Here is a 25,461-nt window from a genome sequence, read left to right on the forward strand (position 1 = left end):
GATGTGCCATTTGAAAATAACATGATAACCTTAACTATCCTTCAATTGGCAATTCTACCCTAGCACAGCTAGAAGATGAAAAAAAAGACTTCAGATGAAGCTGGACGTGCTGATGGCTGCTCGAAATTGAACTGTGATGTTGTTGCCGGATTAAAGTGGGTTTCCCGATCAGGCCGAACGGATGTCGGTATTGAGACAGATTAAAATAATTACCACTCTTAAACGAGAAGTTCGTGCATTTTTGCGCTTTGTATCGGCAGCCATAAACAGCAAGATGACCAACAAAGGTGGAGCGAGTAAAAAATATGTCTACCTCAAACAACGGACCTGAACGGTCCGAATCTTTGGCATCATCTCATTCGTTGGTTGTTGGTATGATCTTGTTGATTGTTTTCTTGAGCAATCTAGTGTACGTACAATGAGAAGAAAAACTGAGGAAGGGTTTTTTTTATGATGTCTCCAACTTGCTGAGCTAGGTGTGTTTCTTGATGAGTCAAGGGCAATCATCCACGGAACACAAGTCTTTAGACTGGCAACGAACAAAGAGTTAGGCTCCTTCTAAGTACCTACGTTTATTTAATGTGTTGAAAAACACCACCTATCTGAAGCAAAAAACCACGCAATAATTAGAATAATTATAGTCGACCAATCTATAAAGGGCTTAATGCTCACCCTTTTGTTTGAAAACGGTATATCATAAAATATTAGGATTGATTTGGAATCACTGTTAGGACTCTCTATCAAACTCACTCAAACGTTACCCGAAAAGCTGCTGTTAGTTTCTCACGAAAAATTCATTTAGGTACCTATTCCTTCCCGTGTAAATTGACAAAAACTACACAATTTGAAATGCTTTTCTCGAGCTCAAGCGCAACTGACAGTTTGCAGTTAAAGAGTCAAACGTAGTCCAATCGATTTCACCTGTTTGAAAATTCGTCGTTCAATGTGTTTTTCCCCTTTTTCGGTCAATACTATTTGCACCGTTTTGAAGATTTACGGTTTGTGATGATGTACTTGAAAATTTTTGAACTTAAGTCGAAATAAACTCAGTACTTCAATTCTCAAACTAAAGGGTGATACGGTCAAAATTTTGTCAAGGGAAAACGCGTATAAATCGGTGAAATCGTTTATTTAAAAAATCAAATTAAATTTCTTTTTCAAGTTTAATTAGTATAAAATTCAGGAAAAATATTCAGTTAGGCTTCCGCTTTTCCAAATCCGAATTGCCGGGCCTTACGCTTAACCCCTGCCATCAGATTTTGTACAGCCACCTTGTCCACCTTCTTCGCCGCAGAAAGCCAGTTTGCCTGGAACTGCTGCTCGTCCTTAGCAGTTTTTTTGGTCTTCTTTAGGTTCCGCTTGACAATAGCCCAGTATTTCTCAATTGAGCGGAGCTCTGGCGAGTTGGGAGGGTTCTTGTCCTTGGGAACCACCTGCACGTTGTTGGCGGCGTACCACTCCATGGCCTTTTTACCGTAATGGCAAGATGCCAAATCCGGCCTAAACAGTACGGAACAACCGTATTTCTTCAGAAAAGGCAGTAGACGTTTATTCAAATACTCTTTCACGTAAATTTCTTGGTTGACTGTCCCGGAAGCTATGAAAATGCTGCTTTTCAAGCCACAGGTACCAGATATTTCTTCGCGAACTTTGACAGTTTCATGTGCTTGAAAATATCTGCTACCTTTCCACTTCCTTTTGGCCGTATAAAACTTCTGTCCCGGAAGCTGCTTGTAGTCGACTTTGACGTAGGTTTCGTCGTCCATTACCACGCAGTCAAACTTCGTCAGCATCGTCGTGTACAGCCTCCGGGATCGCGCTTTGGCCGTCGTATTTTGTTTATCATCGCGATTTGGAGTCACTACCTTCTTGTAAGTCGATAGTCCGGCTCGTTTTTTGGCTCGATGCACGGTTGTGTAGAGAATAATAAGACAAAAATAAATACTAATTTATATTCATGAACAAACCTATTCCAGTTCACGATGTTAAACATGATTAGGTAAATCGAAATAAGCGTTTGATAGAAAGAGAGAAATGCTCTCTTCGTTTAATCACGATAGAGTAGGGAACATGGAAAATTGAACGGGATTCTGTTAAGTACTTTTGGCTCGAACGGTTGTGTATGAGTTTGTTTTATTAAATTTAAAAGAAATTCACTACAGGTTGTAGACGAAACACCCAGCTTATTTGCTGCATCTCGGAGAGAGAGGTTAGGGTTTCGCTTGAAACTACTGGCAACTCTCTTTGTCGTCTCAGCGGCTTCCGGTTTTCGATTTCCCCCCGATTCGGACTTCCTGGCTGTCGACAAACGTTCCCCAAACTCTTTAATTACATTTGTAACGGTTGATTTGGCAACTTTTAATGATTTGCGTGCGAGTAGCTCGGATTTTTGCGATGCGCGAGCAAAATTTTGAAACGCTGCTCTTCTTCCTTGGACGGCATTTTGATAACTAAAGAGTGAATTCCAAAATCAAAATAGAAGCAACATTCTACACACACAAACACTTTCAAAATGAGGGGTGTTCAGGTTTTTTAAATGCAAAATTGAAAGAAATACGTCAAGTTGATATTGACCAAATTTTGAGAGTATCACCCTTTATTGACACATTTCTCAGCTTATAAACTGCATATCCACGGAACTAGAGGTGTTATTCAAGATCTGTCAAAAGATTCGATTTCAGGACGCCAAAATCTACCAAATCAATCATTAAAACATAATTAAAACGCTGTTTCATATAAATTAGTTTTATTTCATATTTATTCGTTTTTGAAATGGTAAGACGTTTTTTATTCAAAAAACTTTTTCAAATGTTTAAAAAAAGTTATCTTTGTATTTTGTTTTAACTTTAAAATATATCTACCAAAATCTATAGGTTTATCTAACTATTAAATCTGCGCTTGAAAATTCATAAACGTTCACTTATTTTTATTAAAGCGAATTTCAAAAATGAACTTTTTTAGATGTTTATTTTAATAACTGGAATAAATCTATATATATATAAATGAATTTCTGTCTGTCTGTCTGTCTGTTCCCTATAGACTCAGAAACTACTGAACCTATTCACGTGAAACTTAGCAGGTGGGGGTATTGGAGGCCGGAGAAGGTTTCTATCATAGTTTGGGACCCCTCCCCCTAACAGGAAGGGGGGAGGGGCCTCCCAAACAAAAGACATTTTTTTGCATAACTCGAAAACCAATCAAGCAAATGCTATCAAATTTGGCATGGGGTGGTATTTGGGAACGGGAAATATTTTAATAAATATTAGGTACCCCTCTCTCTTTTCAGTGGGGTAATAGGAATGGGGGGAGGGGGGTTACCTTAGAATTTTTCATATAACTCGAAAATTAATCAAGATATTGGAACCAAATTTGGCATGGGTAGATATTTGGATACGAAAAATATTTCTATGATTATTTGAAACACCTCCCTCTTTCCAGTAGGGAGATATAAAGGGGGGAGGGCCCTTTTTTTAATTTTTTACATAACTCAAAAACTAATTAAGCAAATGGAACCAAATTTGGCAAGGGCAGATATTTGAGAACGTGACATGTTCTAATGATTGTTTGAGACCCCTTCCTTCTTCCAGTGGGGAGAAAGGAAAGAGGATAGGAAGTTTTATACAATATTTATTGCATAACTCAAGAACTACAACAGCAAATCGAACCAAATTTGTCATGGAACGATATTTGGGTACGAGAAATGCTTCTATAAATATTTGGTATCCCTAACTTCTTCAAAAAGGTGGATGAAAAGGGGGAGAAGAGGTCTCCCTTACAATTTTCAGTATAACTGGAGAGCTGATCGAGCAAATTGAACCATATTTTGCATGTGAGGAATTTATATACGAGAAATGTGTCTACTATAAATTGAAGCTCCACCTTTTTTCAGCGGAAAGATATAAAGGGGGAAATGGGAACTTCCATACAATTATTTGCATAACTCGAGAGTTAATAGAGGATATGAAATAAAATATGACATCAAAAAGTATTTGATTACAAAAAATACTTTTATGAATAATAAGTTCTCACTTCTCCATTCAATGGGGAGACATAAGGGGGGATGGTACTTCCTTTCAAGTTTATGCATAACTCAAGAACTTACAACGCAAATGAAACCAAATTTGGTATGGGATGGTATTTCAATACGAGAAATTTTTCTATGCCAAACAAATTTCTTTCTTGCAGTGGGATGATAGAATAGGGAATAACGGAAGGGAAGAGGAAAGCTTACATTTAACTTTTTTTTACAAAATCCGAGAAATGGACAAAACTTAACATGGAAAATCATTATGGTATGATTCTATGATTATCTGACAAAACATCCTCCTTCCAGTGAGTAGGTACATAGGAGGAGGGACTGAGCCCAATACAATTTTGTTAGCATAAGTTCTCAAATTATGCTAACGAAGCCAACAAATGGAAACAAATATGGCATGGAAAGGTACTTGGTTACGAGATATTTTTCTACGATTGTTATAGACCCTTACGCTTTACAGTGTAGAAAGGAGAAGAAAGGAGGGGGTTCTATATAAATTTAAATCAAGAACAAATCAAGCAAAAACATCCATATTTTATAAGTTGGATTGTTTGCGTACGATTAATTTGAGACCCTCCTTTTAAGGGCGAAGCTTAAAGAAATAGATTAAAATTATCAGATCTTTAACACAAATTTAAAGATCAAGATTCAGAATATTAGTTTAAGTTATTTTTGTGTTGCAATTCGAAACTCCAGCTGCAGCTCTCATTTAATAGCGGTTGCATATGAATTATATTATAATTTTATTTAAAATTATGCCAACAAAACAATGAAAATTTGAATTAATTTTGAAAATATCATTCGATTTTGAAAGGTGTAGCAAAGCACACCGGGTCAGCTAGTTCAATATAAAAAAATAATTTTGAACATTCAAAATTAAATATTTCATTCTTTTTATCAAATTATCTTCGACTTTGATTACTGGCAGTAAAAATTAAATTGATTTATCTTTTCACCAAAATCAATTCAATCGTTAACTATGAGTTTGAATAATTTCTCTCAAGTTCAAAATGGAAATTTATTTCCTAATCGAAAATTCACATTTTCAATCGTGATTAAATATTTTTTAAATTTGAGACATTACATAAAATTTTTCTATCAAACCTTCAATTGAAAATGAACAAAAGAAATGATAACTAAGATGTTTAATAATTAATTACCAATTCTTATCATTTTGCCTAACAATTTTAAATCATGGATAATTTTTAACCTGATCTAAAATTTTTCTCTGAATTTAGATTTAATTTCTTGTTATTTTTGATGTTATTAGATTTTGTGTATTCTATTTCTGTGCACTGATTCTTATGTCCGAAGCTTTAAATTCTAGTTTTATTCAAAATGTTAATTGGGATTCGATTTCTAGTGATTTGGAAGTATTGGTTTCACATTTGTAAAATAGACTGCTTAAAATTTTATTTTAAGCAAATTTCTAGTTCAGAATAAGGAACATCATTTAGAATAATTTTTCAATGACTAACCTGATCTACGTTCATTTTTTTCGGTTGAATGAAATGTTCCAACAGAAATAATTAAGTGATAAGTATATTGTGAAAACGTATAAAATAAAAGCTGAACTCATGGAAATATTTAAAAAAAAGTGCTTTAATATATGTAGTGAACCTACTTGGCCGAACAATTATTCTGAATCAAAGCAATCGAAATGGTTGCATTAAAGAGAATCTTTCGATTGCTTTGATTCAGACAAATTTGTGAATTATTTGAATTTTTTAATTTTATTTTCATTCGCTAGTTGCTTTGCTAGTATCGGACCATCGACCGTAGCACGAATAGTCAAAAAAACCGACTAGACCGCACGTAATGCTACACAGCAAAAAAAGTGTTGTGACATTACATCAAAAACGTGCACATAACTTGAGTCGCAAATGCTACACAGAAAGAAAAATGTAATCTTACATTGCACGTTTTCACATCATCGCCACGAAAAATATGAAAAAGAGTATAACATTTTAAGGCTAAGATGAACTTTACATGTCACCGCATGCGAAATTCAGCGTCAACGTCAGTTTGCCAATTCTTTTTTTGTTTTCGTTCCTATTGGATTCCCGACGAAGGCGAGCTTCATCAATTAGCTTGCAATTTCATGTAAAACTTAGCGTTCGCAACGTTCGACCGTATTTTGTTGTACCTGCTCTTGTGCTGTTCGCTTCTGTTCGAATCGAGGTGGTGCATGCTGAGTTTTAAAGCAAGTAAGTAAAAAATAAAACTTAATACCCTTCTAATTATTGTGGTATATCAAAAGGTCAATTTTATTTGTTCCAGAAAAAATACCACTTGAATTCAACGAAAGCTCGGGCTACCCCAAGTGCATGACAACTTATTTTCCTACCAGCGTGTCAATTTCCGTTGCCGTCGTCAGGGGAACAGCACCAAAAAAAACTGGTATTCGTGAAAATTTATTGAATACCAATTTTTCTTGTTAGGATCAAATAAAATGTATGTGTAAGATATTAAAATTTCTTATCGACAAATATCGATGCTTTTCTTATTGGATAAACAACCATACCAAAAAGAATTATTGGAAATGCAAGTTTACAGTAAACAAATCAGTTGAAGACGATGGGAAGTTTACATGAATTAAGCCGTATTGATACATGTAAATACCCGATTCCCTTCTACCCATGCAGTTGCATGTAATGTTACAAGGATTTTTCTAACTGTGTACCTAATATTACATCATTTTGATGTTCAGTCAAAGGATGTAAAAAATTACACAAACTCGATGTCTCGCAGTAGACAAACTCAACCATTCCAGCTGATTTGTGAAAAGCTTCGGATGTTATTTAAAATCATTATTTTGGATGTTTGAATGAGAACTATCGACACAATTCATAATTTATTCTAATTTGCTTGGTCATAGGATTTAAATTTACCACTTAAAAGCTAAGCAAAGCATGAATTAAAAATGAAGCCCGGAATGAAAATAAACAAAGAATTTATTGATAGTGGAGATTACAGATTTATTTCTGGTTTAAACCATTGAAAGACAATTCTTTAGGACACTTTAAACACATTTGACTTCACTAACGCTTCGTCAGCCGGCTATTAGAGCAAAACCAGGAAAGAATTGTCGTCATCTATACGATGACCGTATCACAATATAGAACTCTTTTTTTTTAATCCGGACACAGGGCAACACTCTCTGCGTTCAAGCTTTTGCTATTCTGACGATGAGCTGGAACAGTTTTTTTCCAAAACAGATACTGGCGCTCCGCTCACAAGTTATTGAACTATTTGAATCGACGTCTATAGCTTGAAATTCAATACAGGTTTTTCTCCTTACGATATTCTAATTAAATACAAGCTCCAAACCATTATCGTATCGCTGTTGTCGTTGTCTTTCTGTAAAATATACTGAAAATGGAGAAAAACAGAAATTCACAAGTAGCAATAAGTTTGCTTAGCTTTTTATAAATTTTGATATAACTTACTTGCAAAACAGATTCTCCGAAGCTCAACATTCCGTTTCAAACATTTTGATGTGAAATTTTCTCTAAATATCAATTGCTACAAACATTGACTACTTGATGTAATATTTCATAACCGGTTGTGATATTACACTGCATGACGTGTTCATATCGTGTACATCCTTACGATGCAATATTATTACGAAAATCGTGAATAATACGTTAGTTGACCTACATCCTCATAAATTACATCGGTCTGCGTTACATTTTTTTTGCTGTGTACAATACCGAGAACCGCATCCATCGATAAATGTGTCTCGGTTGTATTTGAAACTTTCCTGAGCGATCACATTTCATCTTTTTGTTCGTTCGTACTGCAAGTTTCCGCTTGTGGGACGAACCACGCTAAATAGGCCTACTATTGTGTGGTGGTTGCTACAATTCTATCCGCTATCAACCACTGCAAGGTAGTAGGCCCGTGAGGAACAAAACGATGAAATGTGATGAAAAGTTTTTCATCCGTTCCGCTCATTTTCAACATCTTTCATCTTATTCTAATCTTCTATCCGTCTATATCCTTTCAATTCTTGAATATTCTTTCTCAAAGAATATACAATTTTCACCGATATAGCCGATCAAATAATTTCATAAAACAAATTTACGGTTATTAATTCTTCATTTCGAAAACTTATTTGAAAACTTTATCACATGTTAAATACTTGAAATCAATAAATTTATCCTTACCCCCGTTGCAGTTTTTTTTATAATTAAATTGTAAGTATTTAAAAAAAAGTAAACCTTTGAATCTATGAACAATCGGATCACTGCAGCCAAGATTACCAAAAACACACAAATTTTGAACAAAGTTTCAGTAACGTATATATATATTTTTTTAATTTTTATTTAGAGTTTATCATCGTTGATTTAGTTTTATTATTTATTATATTACTACTTTACTATGTTATGTTTAATGTTAAAGCTTTTCTTTGCCGAAAAAGTTATAAATATTTTTCTTATGTTAATATGTTCAAATCATTCACTTTAACATCATCCAACATATTCATTTAAGCTTGATATGGACTTTAAATTTTTTTGAAACGATATTTTTCAACGCGTTAAAATTGATATAAAGTCGAACCATGTTAGAAGAGCTTGCGATTTAGAAGAAAATCCATGTACTTATTGGTAATCAGAAATAGTGCTTACTTTTTTTTAACTGTGATTAGTTAGGTCCAAAAAATGTTTAAATGACAATAGAATAGACATTTTCAATGAAAAAATCATCACAATTCTCTCGATGAAACCATTTGCGCATTCATTATTCGTGAAAGTGTCGGTCCTCCATGGACTTATAAGAAGAAGCTGAATGCTAAACGGGTTTAATTAAGACCTCTTCGAATGGAATCCGAGTCACTAACTGCATTCGGCTAAGCTGGCCGGTGGCGGCCGTTTAGCAGATCGTCAATGACGTCTGGTTCTTCTTAGATTCCGCACAAGCAGCTATCGCTAGGTGCCTCGGAACACTTACCATGCTCAACGTATTGGTCAAGTTTTAATGGTTAAAAGTTCAAATAACTGATGACTGAATTATACACTTGAAGTGTCAAATAGAGAACTGCAATTGACCATTAGGTTGCAGCAAGCAAACAACAACTCTCACTCACTGGTTTTATCCGGCAAATCCAAATATGGCAGCACAACACCGGATGGCATTGCCCGATTTGCCGATAGAAAGGGAGTTTCGATTCTGCGATGATTCACCAACTTCGCCGTTGGTGTGTCGTCGTCGATGATGATTAAGTTGATTTATTATTTTTATTATTTAGTAAATTTAAGTTGCCGACTTAATGTGGTTCCAATTTTGTAAAAGAATAACGAACGGTAGTTAGACAAACTTCATAAGATCATTGTTGAGAGCGTCTCTCGAGATTGGATGTTACTATCGACGAATAAACCAAACAAGGTTTAACGTTTTATTCGCTGACTACCTTGGCCTGGCTGTCGGTTTCGATGATTCGTTGTTTTTTAACGATCACTTGCCGGAGTACCAGAAGGGAATCCCATAAAGAAAACTAACGATGTTCGTACATTTCGTTTCGTAGGCGTGAAAGTGACCTACTTGAATTCACCAAGCTGCTTGTCCGGAGAAAAAAACAGTTTAAGTAGAGAACAGCTAGCCAAAGCCTTAAACTGGTTGTCGAAAGCTGAGTTAGTTTTGAGATTTTTTCCATTGAAAAATCATCGAAATCCACTTTTTGCCAAAAAATATCGGGATCTTTACATTGTTTCTGAGCAAACATCCGTAAACACTTCAAAAATTTACAACCGAATTCAAGAGGACATTCAAACCAATAAACTTGTTAAAATTATCGATGATAAAATCAATTATGACTGGGCATTGCACAGTGGGCAAGCAACCATGAGTTGTCATCGAGGGCTCGTTTCACTACGCCGCACTTAGAACTTATCATCTTCTAAGTGATGTAAGCAAATAGTTTCACGTTCCATGAGGCACTAGAAGTGTGAGAGCGAATCTGAGATGATTTTCGTTACTTTTTCTACCATATCACACCTTTTTTTTTGCTCAAACTGAAATCTCTAAAAAAAAGAAACAGTTGGGCAGAAGCAATCAAAAAATCATGGGCGTATTCTTGCCAGAGAGGCTCTTCCAGCAAACTTTCAATCCAAACAACAACAGCACCATATGGAAATTTCAACTTAATGATGATGGCACCAGCAACAACCACAATAACAATAATGATATTGTTAACGATGTGCTCCGGTAAACTTGGCTACCACATGAATGCATGCATCTCTAGTTCTACAAAACCCGAACCGGTGTGTGGTGCGGTATTGCTGAAATATTATACCAATAGGCTAGCAGCTAGGAGGAGCAGAATTCATCATCATCGTCTAACCAAATGGCAAAAGTTCTGTTATGGCTGCTCATCAACTGGAAATGAAAAGAAATAACACAAAATAAGTCGGTATAAAGTGAAATGTGAGATGGAGGAATAGCTCCACGGATTGATCGCGTTAATGGAAGATATGCTTGAAGCTATAGGTATGTGATTTATTGTTCGAGTTCAGTCAAGCATTTCTGAAAATGATGTTTGAAACGCCCAATGACCTGGGAGAGTGTTTATAGTCGAATCATTATATTCCTTTTTTATTTGGTTTTTTTTTTCAGTATAATTGGAACTAATCCATACAATGTTCGTTTGGTTTCTAAGAAAATAACTGTTTCAACTTAGACCTAAAATTTGGATTTTTCAATAATCTACATATGATTGTTTGTTATATGATTTTAATCGCCGTAATTTTGTATGATTATAATTTTATTGGATTTTTGGTTTATCATCGCGATTGTTTATACTTCGAAGTTATCGAAGTATGGACAACTGGTAATTTGTTTTGATTATTTTTTAAAACTCACCGAAAAACGTCGATAACTTCGAAGTATGATTATAATTTTAATGGCATGTGCGGCGGAATGAAAACTAGAGAGAGTTTTTTTTTTTATAGAAATTTGAAAGAAAGGTGGATAGACAGGCATTAGTGCGCCAATAGGAGAAAGCTTGATAGGTGTTGAAATTTTAGGCTAGAGGGCATTTTGATGAAAAGCTCCCATGAATTGCTCCCGCCTTTGCTCTACACTAGCTAACTATACATGAGAAACTCAGAAAGAGAATTTCCATGTATAGCGAGCCCAGTGGTTTGAGAGCGTGTTTTTACGCACACTTCAAACGAGCAAAAACGTAGCAACCCATGGGCCTACTGAGCTTTTCTTATGCGAAAACAGTTCTAGCGACGTGGCCATTTTTTCAAATTCGCTGCGAATAGTTGCTACTTGTCGATTTTTTCGCATTTCACATTTTATCTATTCCGCGTTCTTACTTTGTGTGTTCTTACTTGTGAAATGTGAAAAAATCGACAAGTAGCAACTATTCGCAGCGAATCTGAAAAAATGGCAACGTCGCTAGAACTGTTTTCGCATAAGGAAAGCTCAGTAGGCCCATGGGTTACTACATTTTTGCTCGTTTGAAGTGTGCGTAAAAACACGCTCTCAAACCACTGGGCTCGCTATACATGGGAATTCTCTTTCTGAGTTTCTCATGTATAGTTAGCTAGTGTAGAGCAAAGGCGGGAGCAATTCATGGGAGCTTTTCATCAAAATGCCCTGTAGCCTAAAATTTCAACACCTATCAAGCTTTCTCCTATTGGCGCACTAATGCCTGTCTATGCACCTTCCTTTCAAATTTCTATAAAAAAAAAACTCTCTCTAGTTTGAATTCCGCCGCACATGCCATTAAAATTATAATCAATAATCTACATATGTCCAACAACTTTTAAACTTTCACGAGATAGATACAGTACCGTTCATAATTGTATAGAAATATAAAGCAGTTCTATCGATGTGATCAAAAGCTACGCGAGGTACAGTATTTCAGGCATGAACCTAAAAATGCGATTTCTATAGAATTTTGGACGATTCATGAGAACAATTTCTTTTCCATCCATAAATCAGTCAAAAAAATGTCTGACAAAAGCAATACAGAAAAGAAAAAATGGAATAAATGATTCATTCGTGTTTTGAAATCAGAATCTAACGATATTGATTTTAAAAAAAAAACGAACACAAACACTTACAGGATCTCAATGAAACTTGATGGTGCCTCGAAGAGATTCCTTTTTCTTAACTCTAAGCGTACATCTTTCGAGGATATGATGGCTAGCATCCTACAAATGCTAAAACCACCAACCCACAGAAAGTGTACTATGTATGCCGAGACCGGGATTCGATCTCATACCCGCTGGCTTGAAACTTGAAAGCTATCCTCTACGCCACGGGCTGCAGCAAACTTCAAAAACTGAGTTTTTGAATAGATTCACTGGTTGGTGAACTTAAAATAGGATTGAAATTCTATAGAAATCGCATTTTTAGGTTCATGTCTGAAATATTGTACCTCTCGTAACTTTATCGATAGAACTGATCAAAAATTTCAGACATGCTAACTTTGTGTTTCAGCAATCACTCTGCAAAATTTCAATAAAAAGCGTAACGTAGTTTTTGAGATATTGCAGTTTGAATTGTAAAACGCCAAAAAGTCCGATTCTCGTAGAATAACTGTATCTCAATCCACATAAATTTTAGAAAGCTCAAATTCTAAAAAAAAAATCATCAGAGTTGTAGAAGTTCATTCAGTCGAATTGGCAGTGCGCATGCTTTCAATTTCTATACCTACAATTATGAACGGTACTGTATGTTGAGAAGTGGAGACTATATTTTGATAGCATTCCAAAACATAGTAGATAGACTGCTAATGGGGTACGACTGATATTACCATTTATATTAATAGAAGCTAGCTCTTAATTGACACTCGGGTCAAAAAGATGAAATCGACAGATAAATTAATGACTGTTTGTTAACGTGGTGTGAAATATCCATATGAACTAGAATCACAATTCTGGAGTTGAAATAGTTCCTTATTTTACTTCAAAACATCATGCTTAGTTACTTAGAGCAAGTTCACTGGTGTTGGGAAAAAGTGGTAGAAATTTTGATATTTGAAAAATTCTACCATTCAAAAATGTTTTCAAGATCTTTGGACGTTGTGTTTTTTTACAGTACTGTTTCTATCTCAGCCGTATGTGATAGAAATATTGCTTTTTTTTGCATCACAGCATGCGAAAATACAACACCTGTTGTAAAAAAAACTTGGAGGTCACCGATCTTGAAAATGTTTTTGCTTGGTAAAGTTTTCAAAATGTGCTAAAAGTGAAAAAATTTCTACCACTTTTTCCCAACACCATTGAACTTACTCTAAGGCAGTGGTGAGCAACCTTTTGAACCCACGGGCCAATTCAAATTTGAAACCTTGTCGGCGGGCCGCACTTAGAATAACATTTTGTTTTATAATTAGCAGAGCTTCGCGTCATTTTTTATAACTACAAATATTTGGCGAAATAAAATCTGAAAAAGGAAAGATAAAACGAATTTATATGTTCAAAAACAGAAATTCAACACGACTTTATAAATACCCGATAAGGAAAAGGTACATCACTAAATCTTTGTCATTTTTAAATTCTCTCAATTTTTTAATAATGCTTCTTTATGAACATTCATTCTTACAATATTCTTGTTGAAATCGATGGTACTATTCGTCATCACTTTCATTCAAAAATCTTCAGGAACTTACCACAGTGATAAGTAAGAGTGTGAAAAATACATATTTGATGCGTTGGTCGTTGAATCGCTACTTGACTTTCTGTGATTTTTTTTTTCACAATTCGAACGTGTCCTTAAGGCCTAGATTTTTTTCCGTTGAAAATAAGATCTTTAAATTGATGTTCTGCATTGGATCATTGCTTTGGGATGTTGAGCAAGGTCGTCGAAATCACAGAAAAATGTTCAGTTTTAAATATTTCAAGCAACTTTCAAAACTACCTTCTTGATTCTTAAATTTTTATCCAGATTTTTATAATTTTTAACCTTATTTAGATATCATTGGGATAGGATTTCTAAAGCTACATTACGACTTTGGTAATGTGGAATACGAATCATAAGTGACGTTACTCAATTTATCGATGTTTGTTATTAGTTTTCTATCAAATTTCTGAAAAAAAAAACCACATCAGAGATAATTATCAAAGACCTTTTAGGACGAATCACAGAATTTCAGATATCTATTGCTTTAATCAAGAACTTATAATTTTTTTTACAAAGCTACCGATGATGCTGGCTGATTCATGTTGATAAAAAATCTGAAATCGTTCACCCAATTTTTGTTATTAAACTTTCGAAATTTTCTTCAATATTCAGAAATCAAAAAAATATTTCTCAAGGTTTTAATTTTAATTTCTTACCAGTAACAGAACAAACCTTTTTGCCGAATTTGATAGAATAATTTCAAATAATATTTCAGCTAAGCATAATTTTTATCATACAACGTTATTTACGCTTGGAACGAAAATAATGGCTGCACTAACGAACTTCGAAATTCCTTTGATCATGTGAGCTTCCGTTTTTTTTGCTTTTCCGACTCACTTTAATGGTTTTTTTTTCAAAGCATTAGGAGTTCAATAATTAGGAAAAATGTATCATGAGTAAAGAAATAACTCCAATATAACTTTATGCCAATAAAGAATATCGCATTTATGCCTTGAACAGAACATAATAAATGCTTGAAATGCCAGAAAAAAAGTTAACAATCTGAATGATTGTGGGGCAAAAGCAGATAAGTGCATATTTGATCAAGTCATATAAAGTTTCCCAACAGTCCATTGTAGAAAAAAGTTAAGGTATAAAAATTTGAAAAAAGCTTCGCGGGCCGCACAAAAGGGTCTCGCGGGCCGCGGGTTGCTCACCCCTGCTCTAAGGTATAAAACCTCCTCATCACTTCTTTATTCGAATGTTATTTTTTAAATTTTTTTTTCGATGATGTTGCTACGATGTTTCTACAATTTTCTTTTTCGTTTTGATGTTTTTCAAGACACGAATGCCACAAAGTTGTTAAAGTGCCATTAATAACCATAAACTTTTGATATGGGAGTCTCTGTTGTCTCCTGAGCCGATGTCCGCGAGTTCGAGACCAAAAAAAAGTAATGATGCAAAATTAAAGATTTCACAGGAATTCATTGAGGTTCCCCTGAAAAATTGTTTTATTTGGATGCACCCGAATAAAGTTACAAACAAGGCGCAAAACTTCCAATAGCGTCATATTGACACTCAAGAACTGATGAGGGTTAAGCACATCAGATTCATCAGATCCTCCATTTTACCTGTATGATAAAAGAATGAACAACAGGTCAACGACCTAAAGGCATGACACCGTTTAGCTCTCTTGATTATTGGATGAGGTTAGTATTGATCCGGTGGCGTTTATTAGTACCAAAACGAAAAACTGAAAATTTGACCCAAAAATTTTGAAGTGCCATAAATATTTAATAAACCACCGGATTTTCACGCTCGACATGGTCCAACTCGAACAACCAACTGCCACAATTCAATCCAATCCGATTCCGATACGATTCACCGTTTCCCTCGGTGAATAATTCATTGAACTGCTGGATTTTGTTTGCTCATCCGAATTGTTTCTTTATCTTTGACATAAATACCTAGTCCGGACTAGCAGCAGCAGCAACAGCAGCAGCATATCGGTGGTATTTAGGTGTAGGATTCAACCATGCGTACGTTCGTATCTGCTCTACAACATAGTCTAGGTCGGGGATAACCCCATTATTCGGAGACGACTGGCTTAACGCCCCCGCTCTCTTGGGCTTTTGAATGGTTGAAATATGAGAATGGGCATCTGGAATTTTATTTTCTCAGCTGGAAACCCATACCTAACATATGGTTTGGGATTGGTAAATGGTTGTGGGAGAGACCATTTGGCGCCTGTGTGTTTTAAAATTTATTTCATTGATGGTTGTAGCCTAGAGGCTCATGAAGTCTCAGTTAGAAAGCTAACATTGTCAGATCAGAAGGTATCGGAAGTGTTCGTTCGCTGCTTTTCAAGAATTTGATTTTTGAGTTCAAAGTTTTAGACTGTTCCATATATTTAAACGATTTTCACAATACACAAACCCAAAAACTAATTTTTTTATACATTTCTCTTTCTTTTTCAGAAATCGTCTACGCCGACCAGTAGTAAATCTACCAGCTTTTCATTAAAAACCCTACCAAGAACAGCCTTGTGTAACGTGCTCAATTTCTAGTAAATACCAAAAGTGTTATCTTTCTTGGGAATCCGGTTTAACTGGCTTAACGATTCTGACCAACAACGGTGGTCACGAGTGATATTTAAAGGTTGGAGATAGTGAAACGAAAATGATATAAATTTATCGGAAGAAAATGCCAAAAACATCAATGATAAATTGTGTGACCGAACAAAAGACAGCTCAATCCCGCCAAATCCATGACACGTAAAAGATAAAATTAAGTGATATAATTTATTTGCGGGCTTGGTCAGCAAAGTGTTTCCCTTGTTTTGTGTCCGGCATAAGTGGCAGTAGTGATAAGCGCCCGACAGCCTAACAATGTCGGACATTTGTGATTTCGAGTGGTCAAATAACCGCTTCCGGCACAAACTCACCATCTCGGAGCTGAAGGGCTACAACAAAAATGAAAGCACAGACCGAAGCCGGGCATTGATAGCCCTCAAGGAGCTCATCGGAGCCAGTATGGATTATGCGCTCAAAGACAAGTCCTGTTTCCAGGACGATGAGTTCCTGTTCCGGTTCCTGTACGCCCGGAAGTTCAACGTGGACGACGCCTTCCAGTTGATCATAAATTATCACGCGTACCGGCAGAAAAACAGTGCCCTGCTGCAACGACTCTCCGTCCTAGACGAAAACATTCAGCTGGCCCTGCGGGATGGCTTTCCGGGAGTTTTGCCAAATCGGGACCGGCGGGGCCGGAAAGTGTTGGTGTTTTTGGCAGCCAACTGGGACTATTCCAGCTATTCGTTGGTCACGGTATATAGGGCGCTGCTGCTGTCGCTGGAAAAGCTGCTGGAAGATAAGCAGAATCAGGCCAACGGATTTGTGGTGATTGTGGACTGGACTAATTTCAGTTTTCGACAATCATCAAACCTGAACCCGAAAGTGCTGAAGCTGATGATAGAGGGATTACAAGTGAGTATTTTTTTTACGTTCATGTTGCTTCAATGATTCTGTTTTTTCGTTTGGGAATTAAGGGGAATCTTTAAGTTTTTAAGCTTTGATTTTATAACTATAATTTTACAAGAGTCATGGAATATTGATTGTAAAAATGACTTTTCTGTTCAGTCACATTTATTTTTAATCGAAATTGATCAATTTATTTTGAAGAGACTGATAGAGATTGCTAAGTCATAGAATTTCAACATATTGAAGAACAAATGTGAGGTATAACAATTTCTGCTTTACGTTTTTCGTTACACTGCGCACAACTACCATAAAACTTTAAATTTATTTATCAAATAATATCATTAGAAATACAATTATATGAAAGCTGCATATTTTGTCAAAAAAAGCCTCGGCGAATCGGGGAGATATCTCGTTGTGTGTTTTTCGAGGTTCTAAATGTGATAATTTACTAATTTTTTTTTTCTTAAATTTCCATTCATGACATATGGTTTGGAAACTAAAAACTTTGTTTACTTTAAATGAAGTTTTTAATCAACTAAAATTGAGCTGAAATAGTGAATTTTTATTATTCTAATAAGAATAGTTACGATCTTTGTTCGAAAACGTCGTTTCGCCATTTTTCAATTTTCAGACGCCACCAAAATTATAATAAATTATTTTTCTTCATGAGTAGATAGAGAACATTAGTCAATTCCAAGAAGTTATAATTTATGAAAATATGTTAAGTAGTTCAGACACATCCAGAATAGTAATCCGGATCTATATGACCCTAACCGGCTTATTGACCTTTTTTTTGCTGGGTGACACTGGTACCCCTATTTAAACACGTACGTGTCGCCACTTCATCCATATTCGGGTGACGGGTGTATTTCCTGGGAGGCCCCGTCACATCAAAAAGCATGTGACGCTCTCTCACTCAAGTTAGCCGCTCAGTTTAGCCACACGTTACAAATCGTGGAGTTCTCCCTGGTTACTTTCTTGCTCCGAGATTTTCTTTAAGCCCGGCAAGTAAAACAACCTAAATGAGCGTGGCGACGAACTTGTTAAAATCTAAAAAGGAAAAATTGTATAGCTTCTCATTTTAAGAAAAGTCCCCGTTAATTTCACGAATGCTTTCTCTTTAGTATAAGTTTAGGGGGACCCAGGGTAATCATTGCAGAAGTTTTCCTGCATATTGTGAGCTGAATTTTTTTTTTCAAACCTGGCAAAATCTGGGCGTTGCACAGTGGTTCAAATCCCCAAAAAGCCGGAAAAAGGCCCATTTTCAAGTCAGCAACAACCAAAGTTGTTGTATTGGAATCGAATCTCCAATATTCTAGAAACGTTATGATGTATTCAGATATGTTTTAGGACTTTAATACAACTTCTATGAAACAAACATGAACGACAACTTAAACACAAAGAATTAAAAATAGGATTTTTCATTCTCAGCCCAAAACAACTTAAAAAAGCATATAAATCTCTAAAAATATATAAATGTTTATACCGAAGTGATGAATTATAATCTTATTCACAGTTTGGAGATAAAAAAGTTCCTTAATATCATGAACTAATAAAGTTTCGCTTGATTGAAAACCCAAAATTAGATGGCAATAAATTTTCGATTTACAGTTACAAACGCTTGTATTTTAAAAACTATCCATTTGATCGAAAAACTTTCTATGGAGGAAATGAAGGTGTTAATATGACATTTAATATAAAAATATAAAAAAAAAATATTTATCAATGATTTCAAGAAATAATCTTACTTTTTCATAAAATCGCTTTTTTATCTTTGCACACTTGTGTCAGTCATGTATTGATCTATTATTTTTACCACAGAAGTAAAACCTTTGCAAAATCATGATATTTTACACAAACTCATCTGGAAGAAGCATTTGGAATCTGGTTGGAACCTTTTCATGAGTAGGCATCTCGAGAAATTTAATCTCTTAAATCCGGCTTTAACATGAATTTCTTCGTCCATCAGGAAACATCTGTCGCATTGCTTAAAAAACCGGTTGCACATATTGCAATCTAAGGAACTGTTCACTATTAGTTATTTACTTGGTGTCTACTAGTCAGATAACACTTTTTGAATGACGGAAATGGATTAATTGCATTATTTAAGGGGTCTGTATTCAGTTATCCCCGAAAACCATAGACTTTTTACCATATTTAAGATCAAGGGTTCCATTCCGATGCTTGATTTGAACTTCGAGTGGATTCTAGAGTGGCTCCTTATACTTCTTAACCATTCGGTCCAAAAAAGAATCAGAAAAAAATCAACAGTTTATGAGTTTTCAAGTCGACAATGAAGAATTTTCGAGGCGAAAAATGCGCAAAAGGCGCAAATTTGTGCAAAATTATTTTTACCATGTTTTTTTGCCTCGTAAATATCTCAAACACACATTAACTTAAAAATCTAGAAAAAAAATAGGCAAGATAGTCCTTTTCATAACCAACACAACGCTGCTAAAGTTTTGCATATCCGAGCTCTAATAACGTAGCTATCACCGAAATAAAGTGCCCGGATACTAAATGATCATAGCCTTATCATTGAGTGGAACGCTGTTTGGTTTAAAAATGCAAATTTTAAAGTATTTAGACAGAGTAAACCAAGCATTGTTTGCTTCGATACATATGCAAATTCACCTTAAAACATCAGTTTTAATATTTGTTCAACCAACCTACAGGCATTTAGGAGCCCACACTTAATTTTAACAAAAATATTCATTATTAACTGAAAAATATTCAATTTCCCAGTATAAAGCTCAAACCCCGTTTTAGCAATTATTGAAAAAAATAACAAATTTTGAAAAACAATCTAATTTATTATTTTTTCCAACTTTTCGTCTATAATCTTTAACAAAATAGCTCTTTAATAATTTTTTCCAACTTTTTTTGATTTTGAACCACTGTGCGTTGATTTTGAGTTTTTCAACACAATACTAATTTTTTTATCGTAACACGCCAGCCGCGTTCAAATCGTTTTTCAAACTTAAAAAAATGTACCGTAAACTCGGGGAGCTTTGATCAGGGGGGTAACTTTGATCAACATAAAATTTTTGCAGATAATCATCATTAACTAAGTATAAAGTTAAAATATCTGAAAACGTTTTATTACCTTTGAAAGCCTATAAATTGAGTTACCAAAGCTAAATTTTGTTTTTATTAGGAGATTTTTAATGTTGCCTAAAATGTAATTTTAAAATCTCAAAATATATGATTTTTTTTAAGGTTCACACACAAACATCTCTCCTGATCAAATTTAAGCATTTATGAGCAAATGGGTTGTTTAATGTGAAATTTCAACTTTTTTCCTGATTTAGGTATAGTTTAAGTGTTATTTTTATGGTCATTTGATGATAATTTTTGGATGTTGAAAAAAAACAGTCATTTTCCATGAAAAAGCCCGTATAGAAAAAATGCCTAAAAACCCTATCGAATGGTTAAGTTTGAAGAAAACAAGAACATGGGAACAGTGCGAGAACTCAGGGAATTGTATGAAGGTAAAATTTCATTTGTTTTTGAGGCTAAAAAATATTGAAAAATGTTTATAATTTTGCCCCTAAATGTATGCAGCAACATTGTCAATCTTTTGAGTATATTTGTTTTTGAAAGAAAACGTTGAAAAATTCAATTGAGTCCAAACAAAAAATTACTGTTATCGATGTTTTAAGCCTTCTTTGCTAAATGGTATCAAAACAATAAATTTAAAGATGTTGAGATACGACAAAACCATAGTGATCAAAGTTACCCCGAAACTCGAAGTCTGGTTTTGTTACAAACATTTAATTATTACCACCAATGACGTTTGAATTAACTGCAATCAATGCTCAAATACTGCTCAGCTCAGTAAGTGTTTTAAAGCTTTTAGGTGCTACAAAAAAGCAACTCCTTCCAAAATATTCAAAAATGAATAAAAAAAAGTGATCAAAGTTGAATCAAAGCAATCGAAAGATTCCTTTTAATTCAACCATGGTAACCAAAAGTTCCCCATTTTACGGTATATAGAGAAAGCTAGCTAAAATAAACTGATCTTTGAATGCTACAATTGCATTTGGATACAAATTGGAATTGTGATTTTTTTTTTCAAATTGATGCTTATATTTGTTTTCTGCAGATGAAGAACACATGTTCATCTTATTTCGGTTATTTCAATGCGTCCCTGAAATTATTAAATTATTATTATTATTTTAGGCCAATTTGAATATTAATTTTTTTTTAAATAATGTGAAAAATACTAGCAAAATACGTATTTTTTACAATATTCTAGCAATCGAGCCAGACTGTGGTTTACTTTACTTGTCCACTTTTTTTTTTTGAAAAAACCGAGTATGTTAAAAAGAACTGGAATGCTTACCAAACAATAAAATATAGGTACATGATTTCGGGATACTTCTGTTTTAAAATTATTCTCTGCTGGAGTGAACATCCAAAATTCAGCTTATCATCGACTATTCCCAAATTTTTTTTACATAAAAACAATCTCTTAGTTGAATTGCGAATTTAGTTGAGTGATTCATTAAATATAAATATTTCTATGTTTTTTTTATCGTTTTTATCGTTGTCCAGGTTTAAAAATAATCAAATAAATGAAGATTTTGAAGTTTGGTGTTGTCTTCAATTTCATGGTTTTTCTGACTTTTGAGAACTCGAGATCCTTATTTAAGGTACTAGACTTTACTAATCTGATTTTTTCTATAATTATTGATTCTGTGTTTAAGAAAATGTTTTGAATTGTAACTTTTGTCGCATTCAGAAGCAAATTTTGACAAAAATATCTGTTTTTAATATTTGATCTGGTTAGAATCATATTTTGTTAATTTAGAACAGTTATCCATGTTGAATTTTCATATTGTTAACAAATTATATGGAAATGTTTTTTTTTGTTTGTAGATATACATTTCGATTATAAATTATAAGTTTTCAATTCTTGATATTTCTCTGGTAGTAAACTTTATTCTCAATTAGGTATGTGAATAATTAATTTGTGTTTCAAATCTTGATTTGAAGTGATAAATTTAATTTGAGACACTGAAATATGGCTCTGAATAAAATCTAATTTTAGGTTTTGAATTTTACTCTTGAGTTCTTATATCTGGATCTTCAAGGAATTTGAATTTTATCCTTTTATATTATTTTTTAAACTTTGAATTCCTGGTCTGAAATCTTAATATTAGGGGAGATGAGGGCATAACGAGCACCCAGGGCATAATGAGCACTCCTTTTTTCTACATAAGTACGTATTTTCTTAAACAAATTTTCATAAGGACTTGTTTCGTACTACCCACAGTATTAATTTTTCACCAAAAATGAAATATCCTTTTCATCTTTACAGAAATATTCAATAATAACCAGCTAGGTTCCAAGTGACGAAAATATTATAATTTTTGAGCACCACCAAATAAGCTTTTATGACCTTTAAATCATCTTGATCTGAAATGTACGCACTGCAACATGATCTACACATTGTTTCTCAATTTTGAACATCATAAAATTTTTGATTTTTCACTTTAATCTATTTTAAAACGCTTTTTTACTTTAATTTGTTCACTAGAGGCGAACAGAGCACTATCAATGAAGGCATAATGAGCATTTTCTGCCGGGGAATCTAGCAGCAAATTCAACTCGATGAAGTCAACTGAATAATAGAGGCTTGTTTCGTCTGTCGATTTGGCCTATTGGTAAGGTGTCGGAGAGGTAATCAGTAGACTCGAGTTCGATTCCTGTTCGAGAGGATGTTTTTTTTTTGCACATTCCATTCATGATTGATTTTTTTTATTGTTACATTATACGGCTAATAGCATCAAAGCATCATCCGTCAAACAAAACACCAGAAACATAATGTATGAGCGGGGCTTGTGATATAGCTCAGTTGGCAAGTCTGTTGTCTCCTGAGCCGATGTCCGCGAGTTCGAGCCCAAGAGTAAAACATCGAACACAGTTGTACCGGATAGTTTTTCAATAACGATCCGCCAACTGCAACGTTGATAAAGTCGCGAATGCCATAAAGATGGTAAAACGACTATAATCGAAACAAAAAAAAAAAAAAATAATGTATGAGCATGTGTTAATTCTTTGAATTCTACAAACAGACCTAGATTATTTTGTTATTGCTTTGTTTGATGAATCTACGCCTCACCGTTTAGTGCAATCATGATCATGAATGATAAATGAAAAAAAAATCACCTCGACCAGGAATCGAACTCGTGCCTACTGATTACCTCTCCGACATCCAACCAATAGGCCAAATCGTTAGACGATACAAGTCAAGCTGTAGCTCTATTACTCAGTGGACTTCATCGAGTCGAATTTGCTGCTAGAATCCCCGGCAGAAAACGCTCATTATGCCTTCATTAATGGTGCTCGAACTGCCTTGGGGGGTTTCTAATTATGCCTCTACAGTGACTGGTTTTCAGCTTTCGGCAAAAATTTTTAAAATGCATTTTTAAACGTTTTTATCTACTTTTTCAAGTTTCATCCAATTAGGCAATAGAGTATTTGAGTGTCTGAACACGAAACAATGATGTAATTGAAATATTACATCTGTTCTCTATGGTTGAATAAGCGTTTTCCTTAAGGTGGCCATTATGCCCTCATCTCCCCTAATACCACAAGACTACGAAATCATCATCGTTATTTGAAGGCAATCACTGAATTCATTTTTAAGACTCTTAGCACGATTGAAATAGTATATTTTTTCCGGGATGGCATACAAATATATTTATATAATCGGTTCACAAGCGCCCCCCCAAGAAAAATCGCCCCGGGCTCTCCGATGGCTTAATCCGGCATTGCGTCATATAGACTCTAACCGCAAAGGAAGGTTAAACACGAGAAAAATAAATTTGTTAATTTTCAACACAAATTCACACATTTAAGAACACTTCTATTGATCTTCATCTGTAATTCTTTTTATTTTCATTTTTCTTCAAAAAGTGAACTATGTAAATATAAGCACACCATTGTAATCAAACAAAACGAGATTGGCTCCTTAAATCCTAAAGGTATGAGCCATTTCAAATAAAGAATTTACAAAAAAAAAAACAATTCAAAGAGAACATCCACATTTCTCAGTAAAAAGTCGATTTTTCATCATTTTTTTATTAAATGAGTCCATCGCCATGCTTAAATTAACGCTTCAGCTTATTTTTCTCGCCTTTAGTCAAATTAAGAAGTAAATGAAAATATATTTTCAAAATTTTGACCAAATGTGATAAAATATCTTTTCAAGCATTGCAATGGTCTCAGGCAATAATAAAACGACTTTTGTATGAAAACAGGGATGTTCTCTTTGAAGGGTCTTTAAGTGTAAAAATTGACGAATTTTGAATTTTTTTTTCCAGTTAAAAAAAACCTATTTTCCATAATTTCATAGTAATAGTCATAAAATATTTTTTAAATTTATACCCATCCGAGATATGACAGTTTAAAAAGTACAAGATTTTGCTGAAAAAAATTCCTAATAACTTACGAACGCTTCCAGATACAAGTTTGCTCTTTGAGAAAAAAATGTGAGCATTTGGATTTCAACCAAGTGCTCAGATAATTTATTTCTTGTATGATTTCACTCACAAAAATTAGAGCCAGAATACTATTATTTTTGACACATCCCAACATTTCAACATTCAAAAAACCATAACTCGCTTACGAATTATTACATGATAATGGTACCTCAAAAATCGTTGGCTAAAACTTTGTGGAAAACGATTTGGCTCTATCGGTTCACTGAAAAAAAGTTTTTATATGTTAATCATGTCAAAATGACACGCTCTGATATTTGATTTAAGATTCTTAAAGCGCATGGTTAATGAGCATTTTTGCAGAAGACATCATTTGTCTATCTCTTATAGTATTTTCGTAACTATTTTTTTCACAGTAAAATTCCGTCCTTTGATAACTATCAAGAAATCACGAATTTTGAATTTAATGCAACATTTAAAACACGATCAAAACTATCAATCTTATGGTTTGTAACTCAGAAAAAATGAATTTTCCATTAGAAAATAAAATATGTAAATAAGTAACCTTAGAGGCAAACATACCAACAATAAATATAAACCAGAGGCATCCGAAATCAAGATGAAAGTTAATTAATTTTGTAATTTGTAAATTTTGGTAAACCAGATTGAGATTATTCCTACTAGTAAGACAAATTACCTACACAATAATAAATCACAAGTGCCTTTAGTCTTCCTTCCCACTCATGAAAGTTCAAATACATCACACGACATTGATAGCCGTAAACTTAGATTGAAAAACCGAATCAAATGTTACTGTATGTTTTCAGATCATTAGAGAATAAACATCCTGACTCAAGTCTAAGTTCAAATCTTGAACTAATTGTCAGCGTTTTGACATACACTCTTACGGTAGAGCTGCAGG

At 34.2% G+C, this 25,461-nt stretch overlaps 1 protein-coding gene across 1 annotated transcript in view; it reads left to right on the forward strand.

Annotated features, from left to right (window-relative positions):
* The window catches only part of LOC129746918 (clavesin-2-like), a 77,845-nt gene that overhangs the window by 16,000 nt on the left and 36,384 nt on the right, over nt 1–25,461 (forward strand). The window contains exon 2 of the mRNA XM_055740851.1: nt 16,090–17,097. Within this exon, the coding sequence (XP_055596826.1) occupies nt 16,501–17,097 (597 nt within the window). The 5' untranslated portion in view covers nt 16,090–16,500. The remainder of the gene's footprint in view (nt 1–16,089; nt 17,098–25,461) is intronic.

The sequence above is a fragment of the Uranotaenia lowii genome, chromosome 2 (assembly GCF_029784155.1).
Source record: "Uranotaenia lowii strain MFRU-FL chromosome 2, ASM2978415v1, whole genome shotgun sequence".
Taxonomy (NCBI): domain Eukaryota; kingdom Metazoa; phylum Arthropoda; class Insecta; order Diptera; family Culicidae; genus Uranotaenia; species Uranotaenia lowii.